Raw genomic sequence first — 25,548 nt, 5'->3', positions numbered from 1 at the left:
GACCCTATATATTGTTGTCCAATTTGTCCTGAGTACGATGATACCTGATATCTGGGGGGAACCACCGTTTGAGCGCATGGCAGAGCTCGGAAGGGAAGGATCATCATTTGCAATGCAGACTTAGATGGATTGGTCTGCAGGCGTCACATTGCATTTGCAGAGCCCCTAATGTACCTAAACAGTAGAAACCCCCCACAAGTGACACCATTTTTTAGCCCCTAGTTTTGTATTTTCCCAAGGGTAACAGGAGAAATTGGACCCCAAAAGTTGTTCTCCAATGTGTTCCGAGTACGCTGATACCCCATATGTTGGGGTAAACCCCTGTTTGGGCGCACGGGAGAGCTTGGAAGGGAAGAAGCACTGATTTACTTTTTCAACGCAGAATTGGCTGGAATTGAAATCGGACGCCATGTCACATTTGGAGAGCCCCTGATGTGCCTAAACAGTGGAAACCCCCAATTATAACTGAAACCCTGATCCAAACACACCCCTTACCCTAACCCCAACGGTAACCCTAACCACACCCCTAACCCAGACACACCCCTAACACTAATCCCAACCCTATTCCCAACCGTAAATGTAATCCAAACCCTAACCCTAACTTTAGCCCCAACCCTAGCCCTAACCCTAATGGGAAAATGGAAATAAATACATTTTTTAAATTTTTTTAATTTTTCCCTAACTAAGGGGGTGATGAAGGGGGGTTTGATTTACTTTTATAGCGGGTTATTTAGCGGATTTTTATGATTGGCAGCCGTCACACACTGAAAGACGCTTTTTATTGCAAAAAATATTTTTTGCGTTACCACATTTTGAGAGCTATAATTTTTCCATATTTGAGTCCACAGAGTCATGTGAGGTCTTGTTTTTTGTGGGACGAGTTGACGTTTTTATTGGTAACATGTTCGGGCACGGGAGATTTTTTTGATCGCTTTTTATTCCGATTTTTGTGAGGCAGAATGACCAAAAACCAGCTATTCATGAATTTCTTTTGGGGGAGGCGTTTATACCGTTCCGCGTTTGGTAAAATTGATAAAGCAGTTTTTTTATTCGGGTCAGTACGATTACAGCGATACCTCATTTATATAATTTTTTTTATGTTTTGGCGCTTTTATACGATAAAAGCTAATTTATAGAAAAAATAATTATTTTGGCATCGCTTTATTCTAAGGACTATAACTTTTTTATTTTTTTGCTGATGATGCTGTATGGTGGCTCGTTTTTTGCGGGACAAGATGACGTTTTCAGCGGTACCATGGTTATTTATATCCGTCTTTTTGATCGTGTGTTATTCCACTTTTTGTTTGGCGGTATGAGAATAAAGCGTTGTTTTTTGCCTCGTTTTTTTTTTTTTTTTTACGGTGTTCACTGAAGGGGTTAACTAGTGATATAGTTTTATAGGTGTGGTCGTTACGGACGCGTCGATACTAAATATGTGTACTTTTATTGTTTGATTTTTTTTATTTAGATAAAGAAATGTATTTATGGGAATAATTTTTTTATTTTATTTATTTATTGAGGAATTTTTTTTTTATTTTTTTTTTACACATGTGGACATTTTTTTTTAACTTTTTTACTTTGTCCCAGGGGGGGACATTACAGATCGGTGATTTGACAGTGTGCACAGCACTCTGTCAAATCGGCGATCTCACTTAGAGTGCAGCAAGCTTACCAGCGCCTGCACTGAGCAGGCACTCGGTAAGCCACCTCCCTCCCTGCAGGACCCGGATGCCGCAGCCATCTTGGATCCGGGACCTGCGGCGAGGAGGGAGGTAGGAGACCCTCGGAGCAACGCGATCACATCGCGTTGCTCCGGGGGTCTCAGGGAAGCCCGCAGGGAGCCCCCTCCCTGCGCGATGCTTCCCTATACCGCCGGTACACCGCGATCATGTTTGATCGCGGTGTGCCGGGGGTTAATGTGCCGGGGGCGGTCCGTGACCGCTCCTGGCACATAGTGCCGGATGTCAGCTGCGATAGTCAGCTGACACTCGGCCGCGATCGGCCGCGCTCCCCCCGTGAGCGCGGCCGATCGTGCTGGACGTACTATTCCGTCCTTGGGAAGTAGGGCCCACCCCACATGGACGGAATAGTACGTCTAATGACAGAAAGGGGTTAAAGAGCTATACTCAAGTTTGGAAGTTGTCCCCTATCCATGACTGGGCCCAAAAATATCTGAAGACAGATTTTTTAAAAGTTTTATAGACTCATGAGATGAGAGTGACTCTTCACAGTCCAGATAAATGGAAACATGTCTTTATCAGTAATGGGCACAGATCTCAGGTCAGCTCAGATGCCAGCAAGGTGGAGATGGCATACTGGAAAAAGTCAATTAAATCACGATTATTATGCAGGACAATGCTCCATCACATGCATCGAAGTACTCCGTTACTTGGTAAGCCAGTAAAAGCCTTGGAAATAAACAGATAGAAATAAACAAATGAGATGAGAACAATTACATTTTTCATTTAGTTGCATAATAATTCTGTACACATAGATATTTTCCTAACCCCTTTCTGACCTCGGACGGGATAGTACGTCCGAGGTCAGAAGCCCCGCTTTGATGCGGGCTTCGGCGGTGAGCCCTCATCAAAGCCGGAACATGTCAGCTGTTTTGAACAGCTGACATGTGCCCGTAATAGGCGCGGGCAGAATCGCGATCTGCCCGCGCCTATTAACTAGTTAAATGCCACTGTCAAACGCAGACAGCGGCATTTAACTACCGCTTCCGGCCGGGCGGCCGGAAATGATCGCATCGCCGACCCCCGTCACATGATTGGAGGTCGGCGATGCTTCAGAATAGTAACCATAGAGGTCCTTGAGACTTTTATGGTTACTGATCCCCGGCAGCTGTGAGCGCCACCCTGTGGTCAGCGCTCACAGCCACACCTGCAATTCTGCTACATAGCAGCGAACATCAGATCGCTGCTATGTAGCAGAGGCGATTGTGTTGTCCCAGCTTCTAGCCTCCTATGGAGGCTATAGATGCATGGCAAAAGTTAAAAAAAAAGTTAAAAAAAATGTGAAAAAAATAAAAAAATATAAAAAGTTTAAATCACCCCCCTTTTGCCCCAATCAAAATAAATCAATAAAAAAAAGCATTAACCTGATCGCTAAACGGCGTAGCGAGAAAAAAATTTGAAACGCCAGAATTACGTTTTTTTGGTCACCGCGACATTGCATTAAAATGCAATAACGGGCGATCAAAAGAACGTATATGCACCAAAATGGTATCATTAAAAACGCCAGCTCGGAACGCAAAAAATAAGCCCTCAACCAATCCCAGATCATGAAAAATGGAGACGCTACGAGTATCGGAAAATGGCGCAATTTTTTTTTAGCAAAGTTTGGAATTTTTTTTTACCACTTAGATTAAAAATAACCTAGTCATGTTAGGTGTCTATGAACTCGTACTGACCTGGAGAATCATAATGGCAGGTCAGTTTTAGCTTTTAGTGAACCTAGCAAAAAAGGCAACCAAAAAACAAGTGTGGGACTGCACTTTTTTTGCAATTTCACTGCACTTGGAATTTTTTTCCCGTTTTCTAGTACACGACATGGTAAAACCAATGATGTCGTTCAAAAGTACAACTCGTCCCGCAAAAAATATGCCCTTACATGGCCCAATTGACGGAAAAATAAAAAAGTTATGGCTATGGGAAGGAGGGGAGCGAAAAACGAACACGGAAAAACGGAAAATCCCAAGGTCATGAAGGGGTTAAATATATACTGTAGGTTTTAGGTGTATTAATCTTTTGGATTAATTGACAACATTGTAGTTGTTTAATAATAAAATTAGTCATCAAACGTACAAATTGCCTAATAATTGTGCACATAGTGTACAATATATAACAAAGTGTCACGTATCTCCTATTTCCATTAACCTGTGAATATGGTACTGCAAAGTATTATATGTACAGTCATGGATGAATGTGTTGGCAGCCTTGAAATTGTTCCAGAAAATGAAGTATTTCTCTCAGAAAATTATTGCAATTATGCATGTTTTGTTATACACATGTTCAAAGAAAACAGAGAGAGAAAAAAGGCAATTTGGACATAATTTTTGTTACTGAACTGCAACACAGAACTAGAATAGAAAGGGGGAAAACTGACCCTGCACTGAGACTAGGCTGATACCCTACAATGGAGTGGGCGACCCATTCCTTGAGAATAGACCCACTGACGATCCTAGGTTAATCTCAGTGAAGACCTATAGATGGGGGGAGGAGGTCCCTGAAAGATCTAAGGACTGGGTATAAAAACAGGTCACCTCCTAATAGAAAAACTCAGAGAAGGCTGCAGAAACCAACTGAAAACAGAAACTAAGGATAGCAGAACCAGAGATCCCAGAACTGCACAATATCAAACACAGAGAGCTATCAAAGCACCTAGCCAGAACTCTAGCGGATTAACACTGTTGTCCAATAAGGAATGGGAGGCAGGTGCTGGGTAATAAAGGGTGATACAATCACCTGACCTAAGACAACCTAGCACCAGGGGGAAAAGACCAGCAGCCAGAAAACCACAACAAGATGGCGGATGGTCAAAAACAAAACAGATTCTAACAGTACCTCCCCTTTTATGAGGATCCTCCGGATCCTCTTGGCCGAGCCTTATTCGGAAATCTCCTGTGAAAAGCCTTATTCAGATAAACAAATATTAAGTTGAGAGTGCCAACAATTTTGTCTAGCACATTTTGGGGGTTTTGTTTGAAATTATGTCCAATTTGCCATTTTTTCACTGTTTTTGTGTTGTTTCAATACATGCAAAGGAAATAAACATGTGTATAACAAAACAAGTGTAATTGCAATAATTTTCTGGGAGAAATACTTCATTTTCTAAAACAATTTCTAGGGTGCCAACAGATTTGTGTAAATATAAAAGTTATAGATATCGTGTATAGTGGGGAAAATAAGTATTTGAAATGAACCAATGGACTGTAGCACAGAACGGCGCTGCTCGTATTTTGCATATCCGGCCTGCAGTTCTGTTCCTCAAATGGGAGAGGGGTTGCAGTCATGCCCTGTGACAGTAAACGGGGTGCAACTGACTGGTCTGCTGGACTCAGGAAGTTTGGTAACCCTAGTGAGGGCCACAATTCTTCGTCGGCTGATTTCTGATTGAGTGTGGGCATCCACTGTATCCATGGCGATGTGAAGGGCTACCCTGAGGCCCAAGTGGTCGTAAACACAAACTGTGGCATCAACTCCCATGAGGTCGGCATGGTCAAAGACCTATTGCACCCTATTATAATAGGGCGGGACTTAGTATTATTTTGGGACTTGTGGGGAAAAGGGAGGACGTCTGGTTGTTCGGAGAACAGCCAGGTTGCTCCCGAAGAAACCTCGTCGCAGGCTGCGGATGACAGGTTTCCATTTTGTGTACTTGTTGGCAATGTGGATGAGGCCATATCCACTGGGGCCAGCATCCCTGGGCTGGAGGTGTCCGGGGGAAACTTTGGAACCGACCAACTCAAGGATTTAACTCTAAAAAGGGGCATTTAATAATGGTACTAAATGGGGTAGCTCAAAAGCCGAAGATTGTTACTCGATAACCACATTTTGCCATAAATGAGGAGGTGAGACGGGTGATAATTGAGCAAGCAGCCGGTGCTGGTAGCACCTGATTTCTCCAAGGAGTTTGTGTTCCAAATGGACGCATCAAATGTTGGGCTGGGCACAGTCTTATCTCAAGAGGTGAATGGGAAAGAGCACCCCATCATGTATCTTAGCCAGAAGTTGTCATCCTGCGAGAAAAACTATTCCATAGTGGAGAAGGAATGTTTAGCCATCAAGTGGGCGTTGGTCTTTCTAAGGTTCTACCTCTTGGGCAGGAAGTTCAGACTGGTGTCAGACCATGCCCCACTGAAGTGGGTGCATGAGAAAAAAGGGAACAATGCCCGAGTGACCAGGTGGTTCCTAATACTTCAGGATTTTAACTTCCAGGTGGAGCATAGGTCAGGGAAACTGCATGGCAATGCTGACGCTCTGTCGTGTGTCCACTGTTTATTGGCAGAAGGTGCCAAGCCAAGCTTTGGGGGAGGGTATGTAAGATGGCCACAGCACAAGTCCTTAAAGGGAGATATGTTCAATTGCGGCTGTTAGCTGCGGTGATGTGAGCTCGGAAGTATGCTCCAGCACTTATAGTGCTGAGAGAGTTATTTGGGCCATTCCAGGGCCGGGTTTTACAAGTGGTCATAAGAGACGGGTGGGAATGACACATATACCAACACCAGGGGCCTGGCTTGGCAGATAAAATGGAGGCCGAGTCTCTCATTCAGTGTCTGTGTCTGAGGTGTGGAGACCTCCAATGTGTGATAAAGACACTGACCTGTGAGGGTGGACCCGCAGGGCTATATGGACTATTTACTTGAAGTTCGTGTTTACCTTCAGTGTGTTGCTAAAGGCACTGACCTGAGCGGGCGGATCCACAATACCTTATTGACTATTTCTTTTCAGTTTGTTTTCACTTTGTGCCAGAAAAGGCTATTTTTTGTCATCTGGAGCAGTCTATGAAGTTAAATAAACTTGCCTGGACTATTGCGTTGAAACCGCCTCCTGTGCTTACCTCAAGAGCAGCTGAGTGAGTACAAACCTCTACAGTGTCCATAAAAAGAACAAGTGAGCTAGACGTAAGGTGTTGAAATCATGTAATGATGTACATTAGCCAAGCTTCAGAAGAAGGCAAAACTTAAGTTGGGTTAAAAGCTGAAATGTCGGTCTGTTTATGACAGCACAAGTGCTGTATTTGAAATTATGATTACAGCCAATAAACGCGCCCTCATTTTTAATTCATGGAAGGTTTGCACTATGTCTACTTATCGGCTTTATTTAGGAATCTGAGTTAGGGAACAACCATGGGACTTTCTTTATGAAAAATATACGGTAGTTTAGTGTGGACAGTAAAAACACAACTCACAATGTTATAAATATTGCCTTTTGACATCAGAATCACATACACCATTACTATCAGGTCCCACAAGAATTCTAAACCACCTCTTTATACTTTAGAATGATCATTCTTTATCCCAATGACATAGCTAACAACCCAGAGATTACTTCATATATGCTTTAAAAATATATTGCCATCCTCAGCATATGGAAATTAACCTGACTCGACCAGTGGGGTGTCTATTTCCCCCCTGAAAGCATTTAGATCACTGATACTTTTATCACACCCCTCACCTTCTGGATGTGATTGACATCTTCCCACTATCCACATAATTTCTACATTGTAGCAAATCCCATACATGAGTGAGAAATCTTTCCTGCTTGGATATACACAATGTCACAAAGAAATTGTCTTGCACAATGAAGCAATGGCATGCATAGTGGCAAGGTGTCAATTAGGCTGAAGGGGCGTAATAACAGCATCAGTGTAATGACGTTCTGTCAGTGGTTGCCTGGGAAATTCAAAATGGCTACCACGGACAGGCTTACCAGATCCTAGGGGTTGCCGTGGCCCTCACTCTTTAACCCCCGTATGGGTATCTGGACTTAAATAGGGACCATTGGACTGGGGCCACAAAATAAGCTGTTGTTTGCTGGTGCAGGCTGGCAGGAGTGTTCAAGACAAACAAGGCTGGAAAGGTACAAAATCAGAATTTGCAAGAATAGTAACACAAGCCGAGGTCAAAACAAAGAACAATGATAACAACAAGGACCTAAATAGACAGGACTGAACCAGAAAAAAAACACAACACTATATCTGGCAGATTCCTGCAGTAAGCTGGAAGCTTAAGTAGGGTGTGGTGCTCCCCAATTGTCTGAGGCAGGAAGCTGATAACTTGAGCTAGACAGCATACACACCCTTACTGCCAGGCAGCACTGCAGGTCCCAGCCGACCAAATCTAAATGGCTGGACATAGCCTGCAATGTCCAAAGCTTCTGGTTCCAACATCTCTTCTATCACCAGTACCGCCTGCAAAATGAGCACGGCGGCATCTGGCAACAGAAGATGTCTCAGGAGCAGGTCCTGGTGGAGATTTGACAATCAGAGGCTGGACTGCTATAGAGAAAAAAGAAAGACCTACTATTCACCCAACCTAGTCAGGTAAATTTTCAAATGCCAAGAATGACAATAAAACTTGCATTGGGATAAAGGATTAGCTCTGTAATCTAAATAATTAATTAAGGCAGACTGGTAGGCTTGAAGGATTTTATATACAGTAAAGACCAAAAGTTTGGACACACCTTCTCATTTAAAGATTTTTCTGTATTTTCATGACTATGAAAATTGTACATTCACACTGAAGGCATCAAAACTATGAATTAACGCATGTGGAATTATATACTTAACAAAAAAGTGGGAAACAACTGAAATTATGTCTTATATTCTAGGTTCTTCAAAGTAGCCACCTTTTGCTTTGATGATTGCTTTGCACACTCTTGGCATTCTCTTGATGAGCTTCAAGAGGTAGTCACCGGAATGGTTTTCACTTCACAGGTGTGCCCTGTCAGGTTTAATAAGTGGGATTTCTTGCCTTATAAATGGGATTGGGACCATCAGCTGTGGTGTGCAGAAGTCTGGTGGATACACAGCTGATAGTCCTACTGAATAGACTGTTAGAATTTGTATTATGGAAGAAAAGAGCAGCTAAGAAAAACGAGTGGCCATCATTACTTTAAGAAATGAAGGTCAGTCAGTCCGAAAAATTGGGAAAACTTTGAAAGTGTCCCCAAGTGCAGTGGCAAAAACCATCAAGCGCTACAAAGAAACAAATCGCAGTTTATCCGAGTCACCAGCATCAGAAATCGCAGGTTAACAGCAGCTCAGATTAGAGACCAGGTTGATGCCACACAGAGTTCTAGCAGCAGACACATCTCTACAACAACTGTTAAGAGGAGACTTTGTGCAGCAGGCCTTCATGGTAAAATAGCTGCTAGGAAACCACTGCTAAGGACAGGCAACAAGCAGAAGAGACTTGTTTGGGCTAAAGAACACAAGGAATGGACATTAGACCAGTTGAAATCTGTTCTTTGGTCTGATGAGTCCAAATTTGAGATCTTTGGTTCCAACCACCGTGTCTTTGTGCGACGCAGAAAAGGTGAACGGATGGACTCTACATGCCTGGTTCCCACCGTGAAGCATGGAGGAGGAGGTGTGGTGGTGTGGGGGTGCTTTGCTGGTGACACTGTTGGGGACTTATTCAAAATTGAAGGCATACTGAACCATCATGGCTACCACAGCATCTTGCAGCGGCATGCAATTCCATCCGGTTTGTGTTTAGTTGGACCATCAATTATTTTTCAACAGGACAATGACCCCAAACACACCTCCAGGCTGTGTAAGGGCAATTTGACCAAGAAGGAGAGTGATGGGGTGCTACGCCAGATGACCTGGCCTCCACAGTCACCAGACCTGAACCCAATCAAGATGGTTTGGGGTGAGCTGGACTGCAGAGTGAAGGCAAAAGGGCCAACAAGTGCTAAGCATTTCTGGGAACTCCTTCAAGATTGTTGGAAGACCATTCCCGGTGACTACCTCTTGAAGCTCATCAAGAGAATGCGAAGAGTGTGCAAAGCAGTCACCAATGCAAAAGGTGGCTACTTTGAAGAACCTAGAATATAAGACATAATTTCATTTGTTTCACAGTTTTTTGTTAAGTATATAATTCCACATGTGTTAGTTCATAGTTTTGATGCCTTCAGCGTGAATGTACAATTTTCATAGTCATGAAAATACAGAAAAATCTTTAAATGAGAAGGTGTGTCCAAACTTTTGGTCTGTGCTGTAAGTTCCTTTTAAGTTAATAAACCACATTAAGCTGACGTATTTCCTTGACTTCCCCTAAATATCCATGTTATATTTAGCCAAATTGACATGTTGTTTAAAGGAAGAAGGATATTAATGGACCTACATACCACAGCTAAGAGAGTGGAAGCCACTAGCTGCAGCAAAAGCACCACCACCACCACTGGCACCCACTGCCTGTACAGTAGCACTACCCAACTCAGGCAACAACTGGCCTCCTTTTCCTAAAGGACCCATATTAGTGTGGAGGAAGTAGAGTATATTATGGAGTACAGCATAAAGTCACAGCAGGATGACGTTACCTCTGACAGCATCTCTATCAGTTTGAGTGCTTGTTCTGCATAAAAAAAGTCTGCCTGATGATAACTATTTGTGATAATTTTTGGTCTGTTATTTAAAGGAAACCTGACAAGTGATATATGCTGTCTAAATCATGGGCAGCATGCATGTATCAGCCACTGGCTGTAAGATCACACCAGGTATGTTTGACCCTGAAAACTAGTTGCACAGGCGGGTCCCGTTGGCTTTTTCCCCATCTACTAGCATTGACTGACAAATCTCTGCCTATAAGTGTGTTTAGGCATAAAAAAAATGAAAATCTGTGTGCACTGTATTATTAAATGGGTTGTTGGTTACTACCAGTTACCATCCATTTTTATGGTGAGGTCACTAAAGCCGTATTTACATAAAAGATATTGAAAGACATTAATAATAATAATAATAATAATAATTTTATTTATATAGCGCCAACATATTCCGCAGCGCTTTACAAATTATAGAGGGGACTTGTACAGACAATAGACATTACAGCATAACAGAAATCACAGTTCAAAATAGATACCAGGAGGAATGAGGGCCCTGCTCGCAAGCTTACAAACTATGAGGAAAAGGGGAGACACGAGAGGTGGATGGTAACAATTGCATTAGATACAGTCCTAGGAGATGTTAGCAGATATGCACATCATTACAGGGAAGTCACAGTACCTGTGATTAATACATTTGCTGCAAATCGAATTTTGGGGAAAAGCTGACCAAACCTGAAAAATACGAATTTCAGAAATTCAATCATCTCCACTATTGACACTTTTGCATTGATTTTTCATTTTTTTATGTGGAATATGTCAGGTGATTCATACAGCCCAAACCAAAGGCAGCATGCATCAGAGCCTGCCTTCACGATGGCAGCAAAGGTATGTTTTTCTCTGAAACACTCAAGCATTTCAGAATAAAACATAGTTTGTAGATCTGGCCAGGGATTATAGGAATAGACTAAACTAGTCCAGTCTTGTCCTGGTCAGCTTCCTCCTGCACTGTTTTAGTTGGTTGACAGTTCTCTCCAGATGTACACACAAGCCACTATGGGCTATGCAAAAATAACCAACTTTCTAAATAGTCTTCATAAAAAATTCTTACCATTTTGCTGCTGTAGCGTTTGTGTAACTGCTTTATATTGCTGACTGTGCTGCTGTTTCTAATATAAATGTGACAGCACATACCTTGTGGCTGCTATCAGCCTGAGGCTGGTATGGACATTTCCATGCCGTTATTTTTAATTGTTCATTGGCTTGCTGAATGCCAAATCAAGCCATTTTTTTAAATAGTCTTAACTTAAACGTTCCTACTATCTTGCTGTGGTAGAGTCTGTGCAACTCCTTTCCACAGCTGGCTCTGCAGCTACTTTTGACACAGATTTGAGAACACACTCTCCCTGGTTACTATCAGCTCATCTGGGCTTATTCTACTCTCCCTTTGCTAATTGTTGCACGTATCAGTAGGGAGAAAGAGGGACGAGAGCACTCGAAGTTTTCAAGGGATATTACACAGGCTGTTTCAAAAGAGAAATGATCAGAGTGATTATACACCAGTAGTATCAGTGTAGAAAGAGGAAAACTTGTTGGAATAGAGGACAAAAACACACAGGCAGCAAATGTAGAAGAATAGGGGAGAACACAGAGTAAAATCTGCAAGGTATAATGATCATACACTCACATGCTTTAGTGCAAGAGCAAGCAGAATTTTCAAGGGGATCAGAGATGAACCACAACAACACACACACCTAAACACACAAGTACACACCCACACCCTCTAATAAACACAAAGACAGCACAATGTTCACATCCTCCATGCATTGCAAGCAATGGAAATTGAAGCCTGAAACATAATGCAATTTTTTTAAGTTTACCGCTAACAAATCTGAAATCTGTTTTTCTTGTCAAAGGTCTAGATAGCCTTTAAGAATAATAAAAAATTACAGAAACTAAGAATCTAAACCAAATAAAGAATAAGTAGTAAAATTTAATATTACGTTAACCCCTTAGCGACTACCGATATGCATTAAAACAGCAGCCGAAAAGTGTAATTATTCCCTAATCGCCGAGGAATAAGGCTGTAGTGCCCCCAGGGTCAGAAAATCTCTGGGGTTTCAGTTAGCTGAGACCCCAGAGAACATGATCAGGGCTGGATTTTTCGGTCCCTGATCACAAAACTAAAAAGTGTGCCCGGTGTTTGAATGATTTCTCTCTCTTCTGACATGATATAAATGTCAGAGGAGAGAGAATTGATGCCCCCCAAAACACCTCAGTACCTCCACCATCCCCGGGCCCTCCTGATCCATCCCTCATCATTTTCCTTTGCAGTTGGGGTTAAGTGTTTTGGTTGGGGTTGAGGTTAGGGTTAAAATTGTTTGTTGTTCAAAATCTAAAAAAATGACACTATGATGGCTAGTGTTGAGCGCAAGTGCTCACTACTCAAGTGTGCATTGGGTGCTCGAGTATGCACGCAGTATTGCGGATCCCCGCATGTTTATTTGGGGGTGTCTAACAGCCGCAAAACATGCAGGTCTGGGACTTGAGCAAGTCACTTGGCACCTGCGATATTCGGTGCATACCTGAGCACCCAATGCAAACTCGAGTAGCGAGCACTTGCGCTCAACACTAATGACGACATATTCAATCTGACGACATAATCAAATTCTGTGTCGTACCTGTAGGTTCAACATGCTTACTATACCCCTGGATAAAATCCTTGAGGAGTGTGATTTCCAAAATGGGGTCACTTGTGGGGGGTTTCCACTGTTTAGGCACATTAAGGGCTCTGCAAATGCAATATGGCGTCTGCTAATTATTCCAGCAAATTTTCCATTCAAAAAGTCAAATGGCGATCCTTCCCTTCTGAGCCCTGCTCAGCTCAAACAGTAGATTTCCCCCCACAAATAAGGTATCAGTGTATTCAGGAGAAATTGTACAACAAAATTTGGTGTCCATTTTCTACTGTTACCCTTTTGAAAATAAAAAAATTTGAGTCTAAAGTTGATTTTTGGTGAAAAAAATTAAATGCTAATTTTTCCTTCCATATTGCTTCTGTTCCTGTGAAGCACTTCAAGGGTTAATAAACTTCTTGAATGTGGTTTTGAGCACCTTGAGGGGTGCAGTTTTTAGAAGTCAATTTTGAGTATTTTCTATCATATAGACCCCTCAAAGTCACTTCCTATGTGATGTGGTCCCTAAAAAAAAATGGTTTTGTAAATTTTGTTTCAAAAAATGAGAAACCGCTGGTCAACTTTTAAACTTTCTAACTTCCTAACAAAAAAATTATGTTTCAAAAATTGTGCTGATGTAAAGTAGACAGGTGGGACATTTTATTTATTAACTATGTTGTGTTACATATCTCTGATTTAAGGGCATAATAATTAAAAGTTTGAAAATCGTTACATTTTCAAAATTTTTGCCAAATTTCCATTTTTTTCACAAATAAACGCAGGTAATATCAAATTAATTTTACCACTATCATGAAGATCAATATGTCACGAAAAAATGATCTGGAATCAGTGGGATATGTTGAAGCGTTTCATGGTTATAACCTCATAAAATGACAGTGGTCAGAATGATAAGATTTGGCTTGGTCATTAAGGTCAAAATTGGCTTTGCTATTAAGGTGTTAACGTACAGTGCATTGCTCTGACATGTTTTTGGATTATGAATACTTGGTTAATCAAGAAATGCAGTACATCCAATATCGCAGGCGTTTTACATTAATATTTCCTCAGTGTTTATACAGTAGGTTTTGCTTAGATCAGACAATAACAACAACGAAGCTTAGCTGTGCCAGTATGCTCAAATTGGACCAATTAGCTAAAAACCTTGGAAGGAGGAAGTAATTTATAGAAATGGCTTGAGTATTGCCAAAGCAATATTAACAGGGATGAGCGAATAGCTTCGCATAACTCCTTATCCGAATAGCTGTAGCACTTACCGAATAGCTGCAGCGGGAACCCGGATACCTGGAGCGCTCCCGATAATCAGCTGTTTGGCGCCGCAGCTGCTTGTGTCACGGCTGTGTGATAGTCACACCACATGCATGGAGAGCCCAACAAACAGGCTCTCCATGCGCAAAACAGCTGATTATTGGGAGCGCTTCAGGCATCCAGGTTCCCGATGCAGCTATTCGGTAAGCGCTATAGCTATTCAGATAAGGAGGAACCCGAAGCTATTCGCTCATCCCTAAATATTAACTTAGGCTCTTCTAGAGGATTGAAAGATACAGAAGATTGTTAATATGGAGGAATTTCTACAGTTGGTTATCATTCATTGTACAATATGTAGTGAATGGGTGGACATATTGTTCACACTTCATCCAATTGTTGCTCGTCACTTATTTTTGAGTAAAGTATGAGTTGTAAAATCTGTTTTATTAATGTAAGTAGACTGTTGTAATGTTCTTTGATGTAGATAATAGGTCAACATTCGATAATTCTCAAAATATCATAACCTTTTATTTTGCTAGTGTAAGCCAGTATGTCCATGTGTTTTGTTGATGTTGTTTTTCAACCCTTTAGTGACAGAGCCAATTTGGTACTTCATGACCAAGCCAAATTGTACAATTCTGACCACTGTCACATTATGAGGTCATAGCTCTGCCATGCTTCAGCATATCCCACTGATTCTGAGAATGTTTTTTCGTGACACATTGTAATTCATGTTAGTGGTAAAAATGTATTCTATATAATTTGCGTATATTTTATGAAAAAAAACGGAAATTTTACAAAAACTGTGAAAATTTTGCACTTTGTTAACTTTTAATTTTTGTGCCCTTAAATCAGAGAGGCGTCACACAAAATAGTTAATAAATAACATTTCCCACGTCTACTTTACATCAGCACGAAACATAATTTTTTCGTTAGGACGTTATAAGGGTTAAAAGTTGACCCGCGATTTCTCATTTTTCCAACAAAATTTACAAAACCATTTTTTTTAGGGACTAACTCAAATTTGAAAATACCCAAAAGTGACACCATTCTAAAAACTGCACTCCTCAAGGTGTGCAAAACCACACTCAAGAAGTTTATTAACCCTTCATGTGCAACACAAGAACTATAGCAATGTGGAAGGAAAAAATGAACATTTTACATTTTCACAAAAAATTTACTTTGGAATATTTTTTTTTTATTTTCATAAGGGTATCAGGAGAAAATGGACCACAAAATTTGTTGTGCAATTTCTCCTGAGTACGCTGATACCCCATATGTGGGGTAAAGCCACTGTTTGGGCGCATTGCAGGGCTCAGAAGGGAGGGAGCACCGTTTGGAGACCCTGTGATGTACCTTAACAGTGGAACCTTCCCCCAATTTTAACTCCAACCCTAACTCCAACACACCCCGAACCCTAATCCCAACCCTAACCATAACCCAAACCACAAACCTAACCCCAACATCCGTAATCCTAATCCCATCCCTAACCATAATCTCAACCATAACCACAACCTTAACCGTAGCCCAACCCTAACTTTAGCCCAACCCTAACTTTAGCCAAACCCTAACCCTAGCTTCAAACCTAACCCTAGCTCAACCCTAACCGTAGCCCAACCCTAACCCTAGCTTAAGCCCAACCCTAACCCTAGCTTAAGCCCAACCCTAAAACTAACTTTAGCCCAACTTTATTTTTAGCCCAACTCTAACACTAATGGAAAAATGGAAGTAAATATATTTATTTTAATTTATTATTTTTCCCTAAGGGGGTGATAAAGTGGGATTTTATTTACTATTTTTTTATTTTGATTACTGTGATAGGGTCTATCACAGTGATCAAAATGAACCAATAGGAAAAAATTCCTATTGTTGCCGGGTGCCGGCCCGCAGATCTCGGCGGGCGCACTGTGCATGCGCCTACCATTTTCTTCCCGAAGATGCTGGTGGCCTGGGTGACTTCACGGGGGGCTGCAGGGACATCAGAGGTACCGGGGGGACTCCATTTCACATCAGAAGAGAGAGAAATTAAATGGGAAATCGGAGGTTTAGGTTTTTTTTTTTCAGTTGCCATTATTCTCTTAATAATGGCGATCGCAACACTGGGGTCGGTAAAACCGACCCAAATCATGTTCTCTGGGGTCTCGGCTACCCCTGGTAGCCGAGACTCCGGAGAAATTACGACTCTGGGGGACGTTATACACTTATTTCTCAGCGCTGTTAAAAAGCGGCGTTGAGGCATAAGTATGCTTAATTGCCACCATTAAAAGGTGTATTGGCGATCGTTAAGGGATTAAAAAAACATTTATTTATATTTTCCTATAGACAGTAAGTTAGGGGTCACTGCTCCAAGTGCTCCTATCATCACTGGAATCACTGTTTTCTTCACCTCCCACATCTTCTCCAGTTCTCCTTTGAGGCCCTGGTATTTCTCCAGCTTCTCATATTCCTTCTTTCTGATGTTGCTGTCACTTGGCACTGCCACATCTATTACATCTATTATCATTGCTGTCCTCTGATCCTTGTCTACTATCACAATGTCTGGTTGGTTAGCAATCACCTGCTTATCCGTCTGGATCTTGAAGTCCCACAGGATTTTAGCCCTTTAATTCTCCACCACTTTTTCTGGGGACTCCCACCTGGACTTAGGGGTATGTAACCCATATGCTGTATACAATTCCATCTATCTATCTATCTATCTATCTATCTATCTATCTATCTATCTATCTATCTATCTATCTATCTAATATCTGTATCAGTTATATTGTGTTCTGCAACTAAATTCAGCATTCAAAAGGCCAAGTTATTATCTTTTGAAATGGCAGTGTAAAGCAGCTACTCTATTTCAGTAATTACGTACATTAATTCACTTTCTACAAGGAATGCGAAATAAAGCTTAAAGCGTAACTGTCCTTTTTTTTTCCACAAATCAATAGTACATATGAAAATTAGAAACTTGTCAGAGAAATCTGCTTTCTCCTTCTGGACTGATAATTCATTCCCAAAAATCTCAATTCGCAGATAAAATTTGTCTTCAGTGAACACAAATTTTCCCATTACTGAGACAGGAGATAATAGTTGATACTTGCAGCAGAATGTGTTTTCTTCTAGCTCGTCCCCTTTTTAAAGGATTCTAAAAGCACTAACTGTCATCTCTTATCTTATTTATGGGAAAATCTATCTTCACCGAATTCAGAGTGAAGGATTAATCCAGGACAAATTAGCAAATTTCTTTGATGAGATATATTACAAAGTGGCTTATTTTCATGTGCACAACTGATGTATGAAAAGGAAAAATAAAAATTACACTTTAAAATAACGTATTCTATTTACAGTATGTTGTTGCTACAGTGTTACTGTTTCTTAAACAAAACTTCAAGCAAAAAGAAGAACTATGTAGTAGTACAGTGTATATATTATTTCAACTTGAAATAAGCCAAGACTGTTTCATTGCACATACTCCTCTTAACACAGAGCTCTTACAGTATTTATATACTGTGTTTTTTTCAGCAACACTGGGTATTGCCCATTAAATTATGGACATTTCTTTCTCATTTCTCTAAACATTAGACGATAGATAATTACACAATGTCTTGTAAATAAGCTTAAGTGAGGTGGCTCAGTGGTTAGCACCCAGTGGCTCAGTGGGGTCCTGGGTTCAAATCCCACCTAATACAACATCTGCAAGGAGTTTGTATTTTCTCTCTGTGTTTGTGTGGATTTCCTCCCACGCTCCAAATACATGCTGATAGGGAATCTACACTTTGAGCCACAGTGGGGACGACAATGATAATGTTTGTAAAGCACTGCGGAATATGATGGCGTTAGATAAGAAAAGCACAACAAATAAAAAGCACAGGTATGCTAGAAAGTATATATACATATATAAATTATTTGTATGTTTTTTTGCCAATTTTATGACAAATCCCCCCAAAAGGTTTTACTTTATATGACCATGCATTAATATCTTGTGTGCCTACTGCCTGCACAGCGTCCCTCTCATAAGGGAAATGGTTAGCCGACCCCCATAAAATTCCTTGCATTGTTAATGATAAAGAAGACGATGGAGCTCCTCATAGACAACCCCCTTTCCGTCTCTAAATCCAGCCCTGCTCATGCTTGAGTCATTAACCCTTTGGTACAATAGAGAAACCATCCCCTTAGTCTATTTGACTGTTCGTCTGCCATGAATTCCCCTTGCAATGTTACTCATCACATAAGGGGCCTTATCCTGCTCCTTGGATGCAGAAGAGATTTCTCTTTACAAAGAGATAATGAAGATGATGAAGATCTTTGAGCTACTCACGGAAGATGTCTTAGCTGGAACAGGTCATCCTCCATCTCTGTGCTGTGTGTGGTACAGATGCACCTTCTGCTCTCATGGCCTCTCACATTGTGCTGGATTCAGGAGGTCTGCCTGCTGGACAGCTCCTGTGTGTTGGGAGCACAAACAGATGTGTCACACTTCAGGAATGGTCCCTTGCCAGGAATGCTAGCCACACAGGCCCTCCTCTCCTCTCACATGTAACATAGCCCCCCATTGGCTCTCCCTCTATTTCCCACATTGCTTACTGCATAGCTATTTCCTATTGGCTTCCCATAGATCCCTGGCTGATAATAATAGCTGATTGATAAAACTCAGCAAGTCTGGTACTTGGTTGGAAGAATACAGATTTTACATTTGCTGGTTATGTCAGACACACTAAAACACAACTTGAATGTAAAGCCTGCTGTTTATGAGATGAGATGAGTAGATGACCAGCAGCAAGACAGGCAAGTCATGAATCCAGAGAAGTCCATTTATGGGGAACCTGTTAGGGCCAATAATGCTATTAGCCTGCAGATATGGGGGTTAATCTTAAGGTTAATAGTGTTATGAAGGTGTCTGGCCACAATACTTTAAGTTCAGCACCTGGGACAAAATGAACTTTATTTCCCTAGCAGCCGCTGACTTTCATTTTCTCCCAGGTGCCGCACCTTTATAATGCTATTAACCTGCAAATGAACCCTATATCTGCAGGTTAATAGCGTTACCACACATGACAGGTTCCCTTAACATTTATTATATTATTCTAATGCAGACCTGGAATTGCAAAACTGGTAGGTGCTATCTGTGCATATCAAAATATCCCAAGTTTATAGCTATATCAGTGGTCCCCAACCTTTCTTACATTGAGAACCACATTCAACTCTGAGAGATGGTCACGAGCCACATTCAGTGCCTGCTGCCTCCCCCAATTCCCTCCCACTGTAGTGACACCCAAAACCTGGTATAAAGACAGTCAACGTTCTCACAAAACCAGAACGAGACTGTGTGCCCCCTACTTTATGGTCAGTATACTTGCATCTAGATTTTACCCTCATTCAGTATTTGAATATCAAGAACACTCACCACACCATTGCCTCCAACTTCAAGCACCAAGTTCAGTGGGTACAGAAAGTATTAATACCCCTTTAAGTTTTTCACTGTTTGTTTCATTGCAGCCATTTGGTAAATTCAAAAAAGTTCATTTTTTCTCATTAATGTTCACTCACCACCCCATCTTCATGGAAAAAAACAGAAATGTAGCAATTTTTGCAATTTTATTAAAAAAGAAAAGCTGAAATATCCCATGGTCATAAGTGTTCAGACTCTTTGCTCAGTATTAAGTAGAAGCATCCTTTTGAGCTAGTACAGCCATGACTCTTCTTGGGAATGATGCAACAAGTTTTTCCCACCTGGATTTGGGGATCCCTCTGCCATTCTTCCTTGCAGATCCTATCCAGTTTCATCAGGTTGTCTAGTGAACATTGGTGGACAGCCATTTTCGGGTCTCTCCAGAGATGCTCAATTGGGTTTAGGTCAGGGCTCTGGCTGGGCCAGTCAAGAATGGTCACAGAGTTGTTCTGAAGCCACTCCTTTGTTATTTTAGCTGTGTGCTTAGGGTAATTGTCTTGTTGGAAGGTGAACTTTTGGCCAAGTCTGATGTCCAGAGCATTGTGAAAAAAGTTTTCATCCAGGATATCTCTGTACTTGGCCGCATTCATGTTTCCTTCAATGACAACCAGTTGTCCTGTCCCTGTAGATGAAAAACACCCACATAGTATGATGCTGGCACCACCTTCTTTCACTGTTGGGATTGTATTGGGCAGGTGATGAGCAGTGCCTGGTTTTCTCCACACATACCACGTAGAATTATAACCAAAAAGGTTTATCTTCATCTCATCAGACCAGAGAATCTTATTTCTCATAGTTTGGGAGTCCTTCATGTGTTTTTAAGCAAACTCTATGCGGGCTTTTATATGTCTTGCACTGAGGAGAGGCTTCCATCGGGTCACTCTGCCATAAAGGCCCGACAGGTGAAGGGCTGCAGTGATAGTTGACTTTGTGGAACTTTCTCCCATCTCCCTACTGCATCTCTTGAGATCAGCCACAGTGATCTTGGGTTTCTTCTTTACCTCTCTCACCAAGGCTCTTCTCCCACGATTACTCAGTTTGGCTGGACAGCCAGGTCTAGGAAGACTTCTGGTGGTCCTAAACTTCTTCCATTTAAAGATTATGGAGGCCACTGTGCTCTTAGGATCATTGAGTACTGCAGAAATTCTGTTGTAACCTTGGCCACATCTGTGCCTTGGCGTAATTCTGTCTCTGAGCTCATTGGCCAGTTCCTTTGACCTCATGATTCTCATTTGGTCTGACATGCACTGTGAGCTGTGAGGTCTTATATAGACAGGTGTGTGCCTTTCCAAATCAAGTCCTATCAGTTTAATTAAACACAGCTGGACTCCAATGAAAGGAGTAGAACCATCTCAAGGAGGATCACAAGGAAATGGACAGCATGTGACTTAAATATGAGTGTCTGAGCAAAAGGTCTGAATACTTATGACTGTGATATTTCAGTTTTTCCTTTTTATTAAATTTGCAAAAATGTCTACATTTGTTTTTTTCAGTCAAGATGGGGTGCAGAGTGTACATTAATGTGGAAAAAAGAAATTTTTTGAATTTATGAATTTACCAAATGGCTGCAATGAAACAAAGAGTGAAAAAATTAAAGGGGTCTGAATACTTTCCGTAACCACTGTATATGCACATTCAGAACTGCTCTTCTGGGTGGGGTTACTTACAAAAGTCACTATCTGGAGACCTTCTATTCACAGCTGTTTGCTATACCTGGTGCTAATGCATCAAGGTGGCAGACCACCACGGGCAGGGACATAATGATCATTGTCGCAGAGGTCGCGTGTGCCTGTGCGTGTGAGGGGCACACCAACACCAGCACAAAGTTCAACTGGATGTGTGTCCTTGAACGCACAATTACCTAAAGTGTATTGAGGCACAAGGGTCAGTGCACTGTAATACACACTGCCAGCCAGAGGCCAGCAGCTGATGTCAGCAAGCACATAACTGGGAGCGCATTACAGTGACATCATGCGCTCCTGTCGCCTGCATGCTGAAGCCAGCTGCCAGACTCAGAAGAGGACGTTGAGTAGAATAATTTCTTTATCTCTATGCATTAAAGAACAGCAACAGAATGGGGACATATATACCAGGAAGGGACCCATGATAAGAGACACGTGTACCAGTATTGGGAACATGTATACCAGGATGTGTCCAGAATGGGATATATAGATATACATGTATGTATATATTTCACATGGGGGATTATATATATATATATATATATATATATATATATATATATATATATATACACACACAGTATATATATATATATATATATATATATATATATATATATATATATATATATATAAAAAGAGTTTTTTTCAAAGCCAGCTTACCGCTTTGAAGAAACCGGAATACATCCAACCTGTGGTTACAGTTCTCACGGAAAACGGATTGGGACAAATCCACACATGTAAAGAAAAAACTTTTTGTTTCTCCAGTGATCAGTCCAATGGTAGAGTAAAATATACCTTTTATTTATCCATTAAAAAGTTCCAGATTTCTTCAGTTACAATATTGCATACATTCAATCCCTTATGGACATCCCCATAAGGGATTGGATGTATGCAATATTGTAACTGTAGAAATCTGGAACTTTTTAATGGATAAATAAAAGGTATATTTTACTCTACCATTGGACTGATCGCTGGAGAAACAAAAAGTTTTTATATACAGTATATATATATGTATATATATATATATATATATATATATATATATATATATATATATATATATATATATATATATATATATATATATACCCCAGGTGGGGAACCTATATGCTAAGAAGGGAGGATGGGGAACCTATATAATACAATGGAGGCCATTATATATATATATATATATATATATATATATATATATATATATATACGTATATATATATATATATATATATATATATATATATATGTATATATATATATATATATTGTGACAGGGTCAATGGCACTGTATGTGAGGAGAGATTGCTTTCCTCCGTGATCTAGAAACACATGAGTTTGTTTTCAGCATGCTATGTGCTGAAGGAGTTAAGCAGCCATGTGTGATACAGTGACCGTCAATGTTGCAAATGGCCGGTATGTGTCACAGAGGAGGACGTCCTCTGCGCTGTAAGCCTGAAATGTTGCTCTGAGACCTGTAGTTCCACGAGCCTTGTTATTGTTTATAAAGGGGGGCTTACAGGATTAGCCAGAGAGCTAGGTGGGACTGGCTAACCACACACACCTCCCACCTATGGGGGTGGTTTCAGCTACATATTGTGACTGTGGTGTGGTCACATGGTCTGTGCTGTGTCGTAAGGTCCTGAAAGAGGACAGGTCTCTGTGTGTTGGAAGGTCCTGCGAGTGGACCGGATTCCTGAAGAGCACAAGGGGAAACCACGTACCTGGATGGTCTCTGTGCTAGAAGGTCCGGCGAGGGGACCAGATTAAAGGAGAGCACAGGGTGAGACCATGTACCTGCAGAGTCTAGGACGGCTAACTGCATTGGGGGAAGCTACCGACCTTCTGAGGGTCTGGAACTGTCGAGTGGCCTGTGGAGCAAGTCATCGTCCAGGACAGTGATCCCAGTGAAGCAGCTTCCCCGGGATCATAGGACTGACGAGTCAGCATGTGGATCGGAACTCCTGGAGTGTGCGCACTGACGAGGGTCAGTGAATGAGCTGTGTGGCCACCCATGGTAACTGGATGAAGTGAGGTCCAGTGTGTTTAGAGACTGCAATTTAATGTCGTGTGTCATGGAATAAAGTTGTGAGAGACATTGGCACGGCGTGCGGTCGCCCGCGGTAGCTGGACAAGGAGAAGTCCAGCGGGTTTAGTGACTGCGATTTAAAGCCGTGTACTATGAAGTGCTGTGGACTATAAGTTAGGTCTGTGATACATGGCCTACAGTGGTTTATGAGTGTAAAATAAACCACATAGACTGTTTAAGCGAGAAAACATTCCTGTGTGCCTTAAACCCGTTGCCAAGCGAGTGTCCCCAACACATACAGAGAGCACTGCACTACACGTTATGGGCGGGTTTTTAGGTGAGTAGATAAAAGATGGGCAGGATGCCTACTCATCATATCTCCGCCTCAAGGGTGTGGCTGGGGAAATAAACGTCCAGGTTTTTTTTTCTCGTTCTGTGTTGTATGGAGGCAAGGAAATCTCCATACTAAAGCTCCTGAGAGAGCTGCCAAATGTTTCATCCCAGAAGTACAGGGCAGGACTTTGTATGAACTGTTTACTTGCTTTAGAGCCAGAAAGAATGTTTTTGTTACCATTTTGGGTTTATGATGCATCCCCCTGTGTACAGTACTGTGATGCTCCTGGTGATGGTCCCTTGTCATCAGTCCCAGCAGAGGAAAGGGCAGGGAGGTGTCTGCAGGGACTGTGCCGCTGTGAGCAGGGATGCTGCAGCTCATAGTGTGGAACATCTTCATTCCCTCAAACATAAAACAGTGTATGTGCAGCGCCCCAGAGTCCTGGTCGTTGCAGTACTGTTGCTCCGCCACTAAGGGGGGCTATGGTATGTCTGATGGCACTGAAGGAGTTCATCTGACCAGGTATCACAGACACCAATACACTTCACAGTCTGGCCTCCAGGGGGAGCTAAGGGTTCTATGTATTAGGCCACTCCTCACAATCTGGTAAAACTTGGGGTTAGGCAGGAAGTTAGGTGAGAAAGCTGACTGGGTTGGAACCAGGCAACACCTTGTGGCAGAGGGTGTTGTAGGGGAAGATTCGGAGGGGTCCCTGTCAGGGGTGGGATCCTGACAGAGGCCTAGCAACCAGAGAGAACGTTACGGGACCGCGCCTGCACGATATAGCGGCGGTACCCCAAGAAAGGACAAGAAGCGAGGTTTATTGTGCTGAGTGAGAAACGAGATCAACGCAACAAGGAGAATACCAGTAGGAGTCGTGCTGTAAGACGAGGCAACATCCTATTGAGGCGCATAACCGGTGGCCGGAACGCCGAGGAAGTATAGAGCTCCAGGCCAAACTTCAAACTTATGGCAGGACAGTCAGTTATAGGCGGGCTGTCTCACCCAATTGACCTAGGAAGACACAAGGGGGGTAACAACAGGAGTGGGGCGACGCTAGAGTCCCAGAAGAGCTCCGAGCCTCCCCGTCATACGGGTGCGTCCTAACCATAAGATCTGGGGGACGTGGAAGAACATCAGAATCGAGTTGTGAGGGAACACGAGAAACAGACACAACAGTTGTGAGGACTATCCCGTGGTGCTTAGCAGGGAAGGACTACAACACACAAGCGCTAGAAGGTAGGCACAGATTTCCACCTGCAAAGGGAGCTCTGGATGTGCCATCGGACCGGCCAGGCTTGTGCAGCCCGGTTAACCGTATTCCGGATTGAGGATCCTGAAGCCTTCAGTAAAGAGGTAAAGAGACTGCAACCTGGTGTCCTCGTTATTTACTGCAACCTGCACCGCACCACTACAACATTACCACCATCCCGCACACCTATCATTGTACGCCCCTCAGCAGGGTCACGGACCGGGTCTAGCCACCGTGACAACCCCAGAACAGAGACTCAGAGGCCCGGTACCGGGTACCCCTCGGCCCTGCGGCAGTGGGGGCGCTGCATATGTATCTGAGGTGTGTGTATCTGAGAAATCTGCAGTGTGCAGGGTCGGACTGGGGCACTGGAACACCGGAGAATCCTCCGGTGGGCCCCGCCCTCCAGCTCCTGCCTCCTTCATTTGTGCCTGCCCTGCATGCTCATAGCGTGCGCCCAGCAGTGCGCACTTTATTGTATAGTCGGCACCGGCTGGCAGACTACACAGGTGATGGGAAGTGCAGGCGCAGCTTCTTCACATCACCTGCTGCAGCTGCCGGCTTCTATTACTCTGCCAGGAGAGTTGTGTGCCTGCGTGCCGACCCTGACTTCAGCCAGCACAGTCAGCGGAACAGCTGACTGTGAGGCTGAGAGGAGACACGCACACAACAGCTGACCCGCAGTCACCTGTTTCCTGTGCTGCGTCTCTCTGCTCCTCTTCCACAAAGCCCTGGGCAGCAGTGTAAACGCTGATTGGCTGCAAATCAGCCAATCAGCGTTAGTTTTCTTTGTGTGAGCTCACAGCACAGCTCAGGCAAGGAGCTGTGCT

General features: G+C 42.4%; 1 protein-coding gene across 2 annotated transcripts in view; it reads right to left on the bottom strand.

Moving 5' to 3' along the window:
• SVOP (SV2 related protein) overlaps positions 1-25,548 on the bottom strand; it is a 102,393-nt gene that overhangs the window by 57,257 nt on the left and 19,588 nt on the right. The window contains exon 2 of one of the 2 annotated variants that reach the window (XM_077296095.1): positions 18,297-18,421. In XM_077296095.1, coding sequence (XP_077152210.1) covers positions 18,297-18,331 — 35 coding nt within the window. In that variant the 5' untranslated portion in view covers positions 18,332-18,421. Of the gene's footprint in view, positions 1-18,296; positions 18,504-25,548 lie in introns of those variants that run through there. The other variant, XM_077296086.1, reaches the window with a different exon arrangement.

The sequence above is a fragment of the Ranitomeya variabilis genome, chromosome 1 (assembly GCF_051348905.1).
Source record: "Ranitomeya variabilis isolate aRanVar5 chromosome 1, aRanVar5.hap1, whole genome shotgun sequence".
Lineage (NCBI taxonomy): Eukaryota > Metazoa > Chordata > Amphibia > Anura > Dendrobatidae > Ranitomeya > Ranitomeya variabilis.
This window is presented reverse-complemented; position numbering and strand designations above follow the sequence as displayed.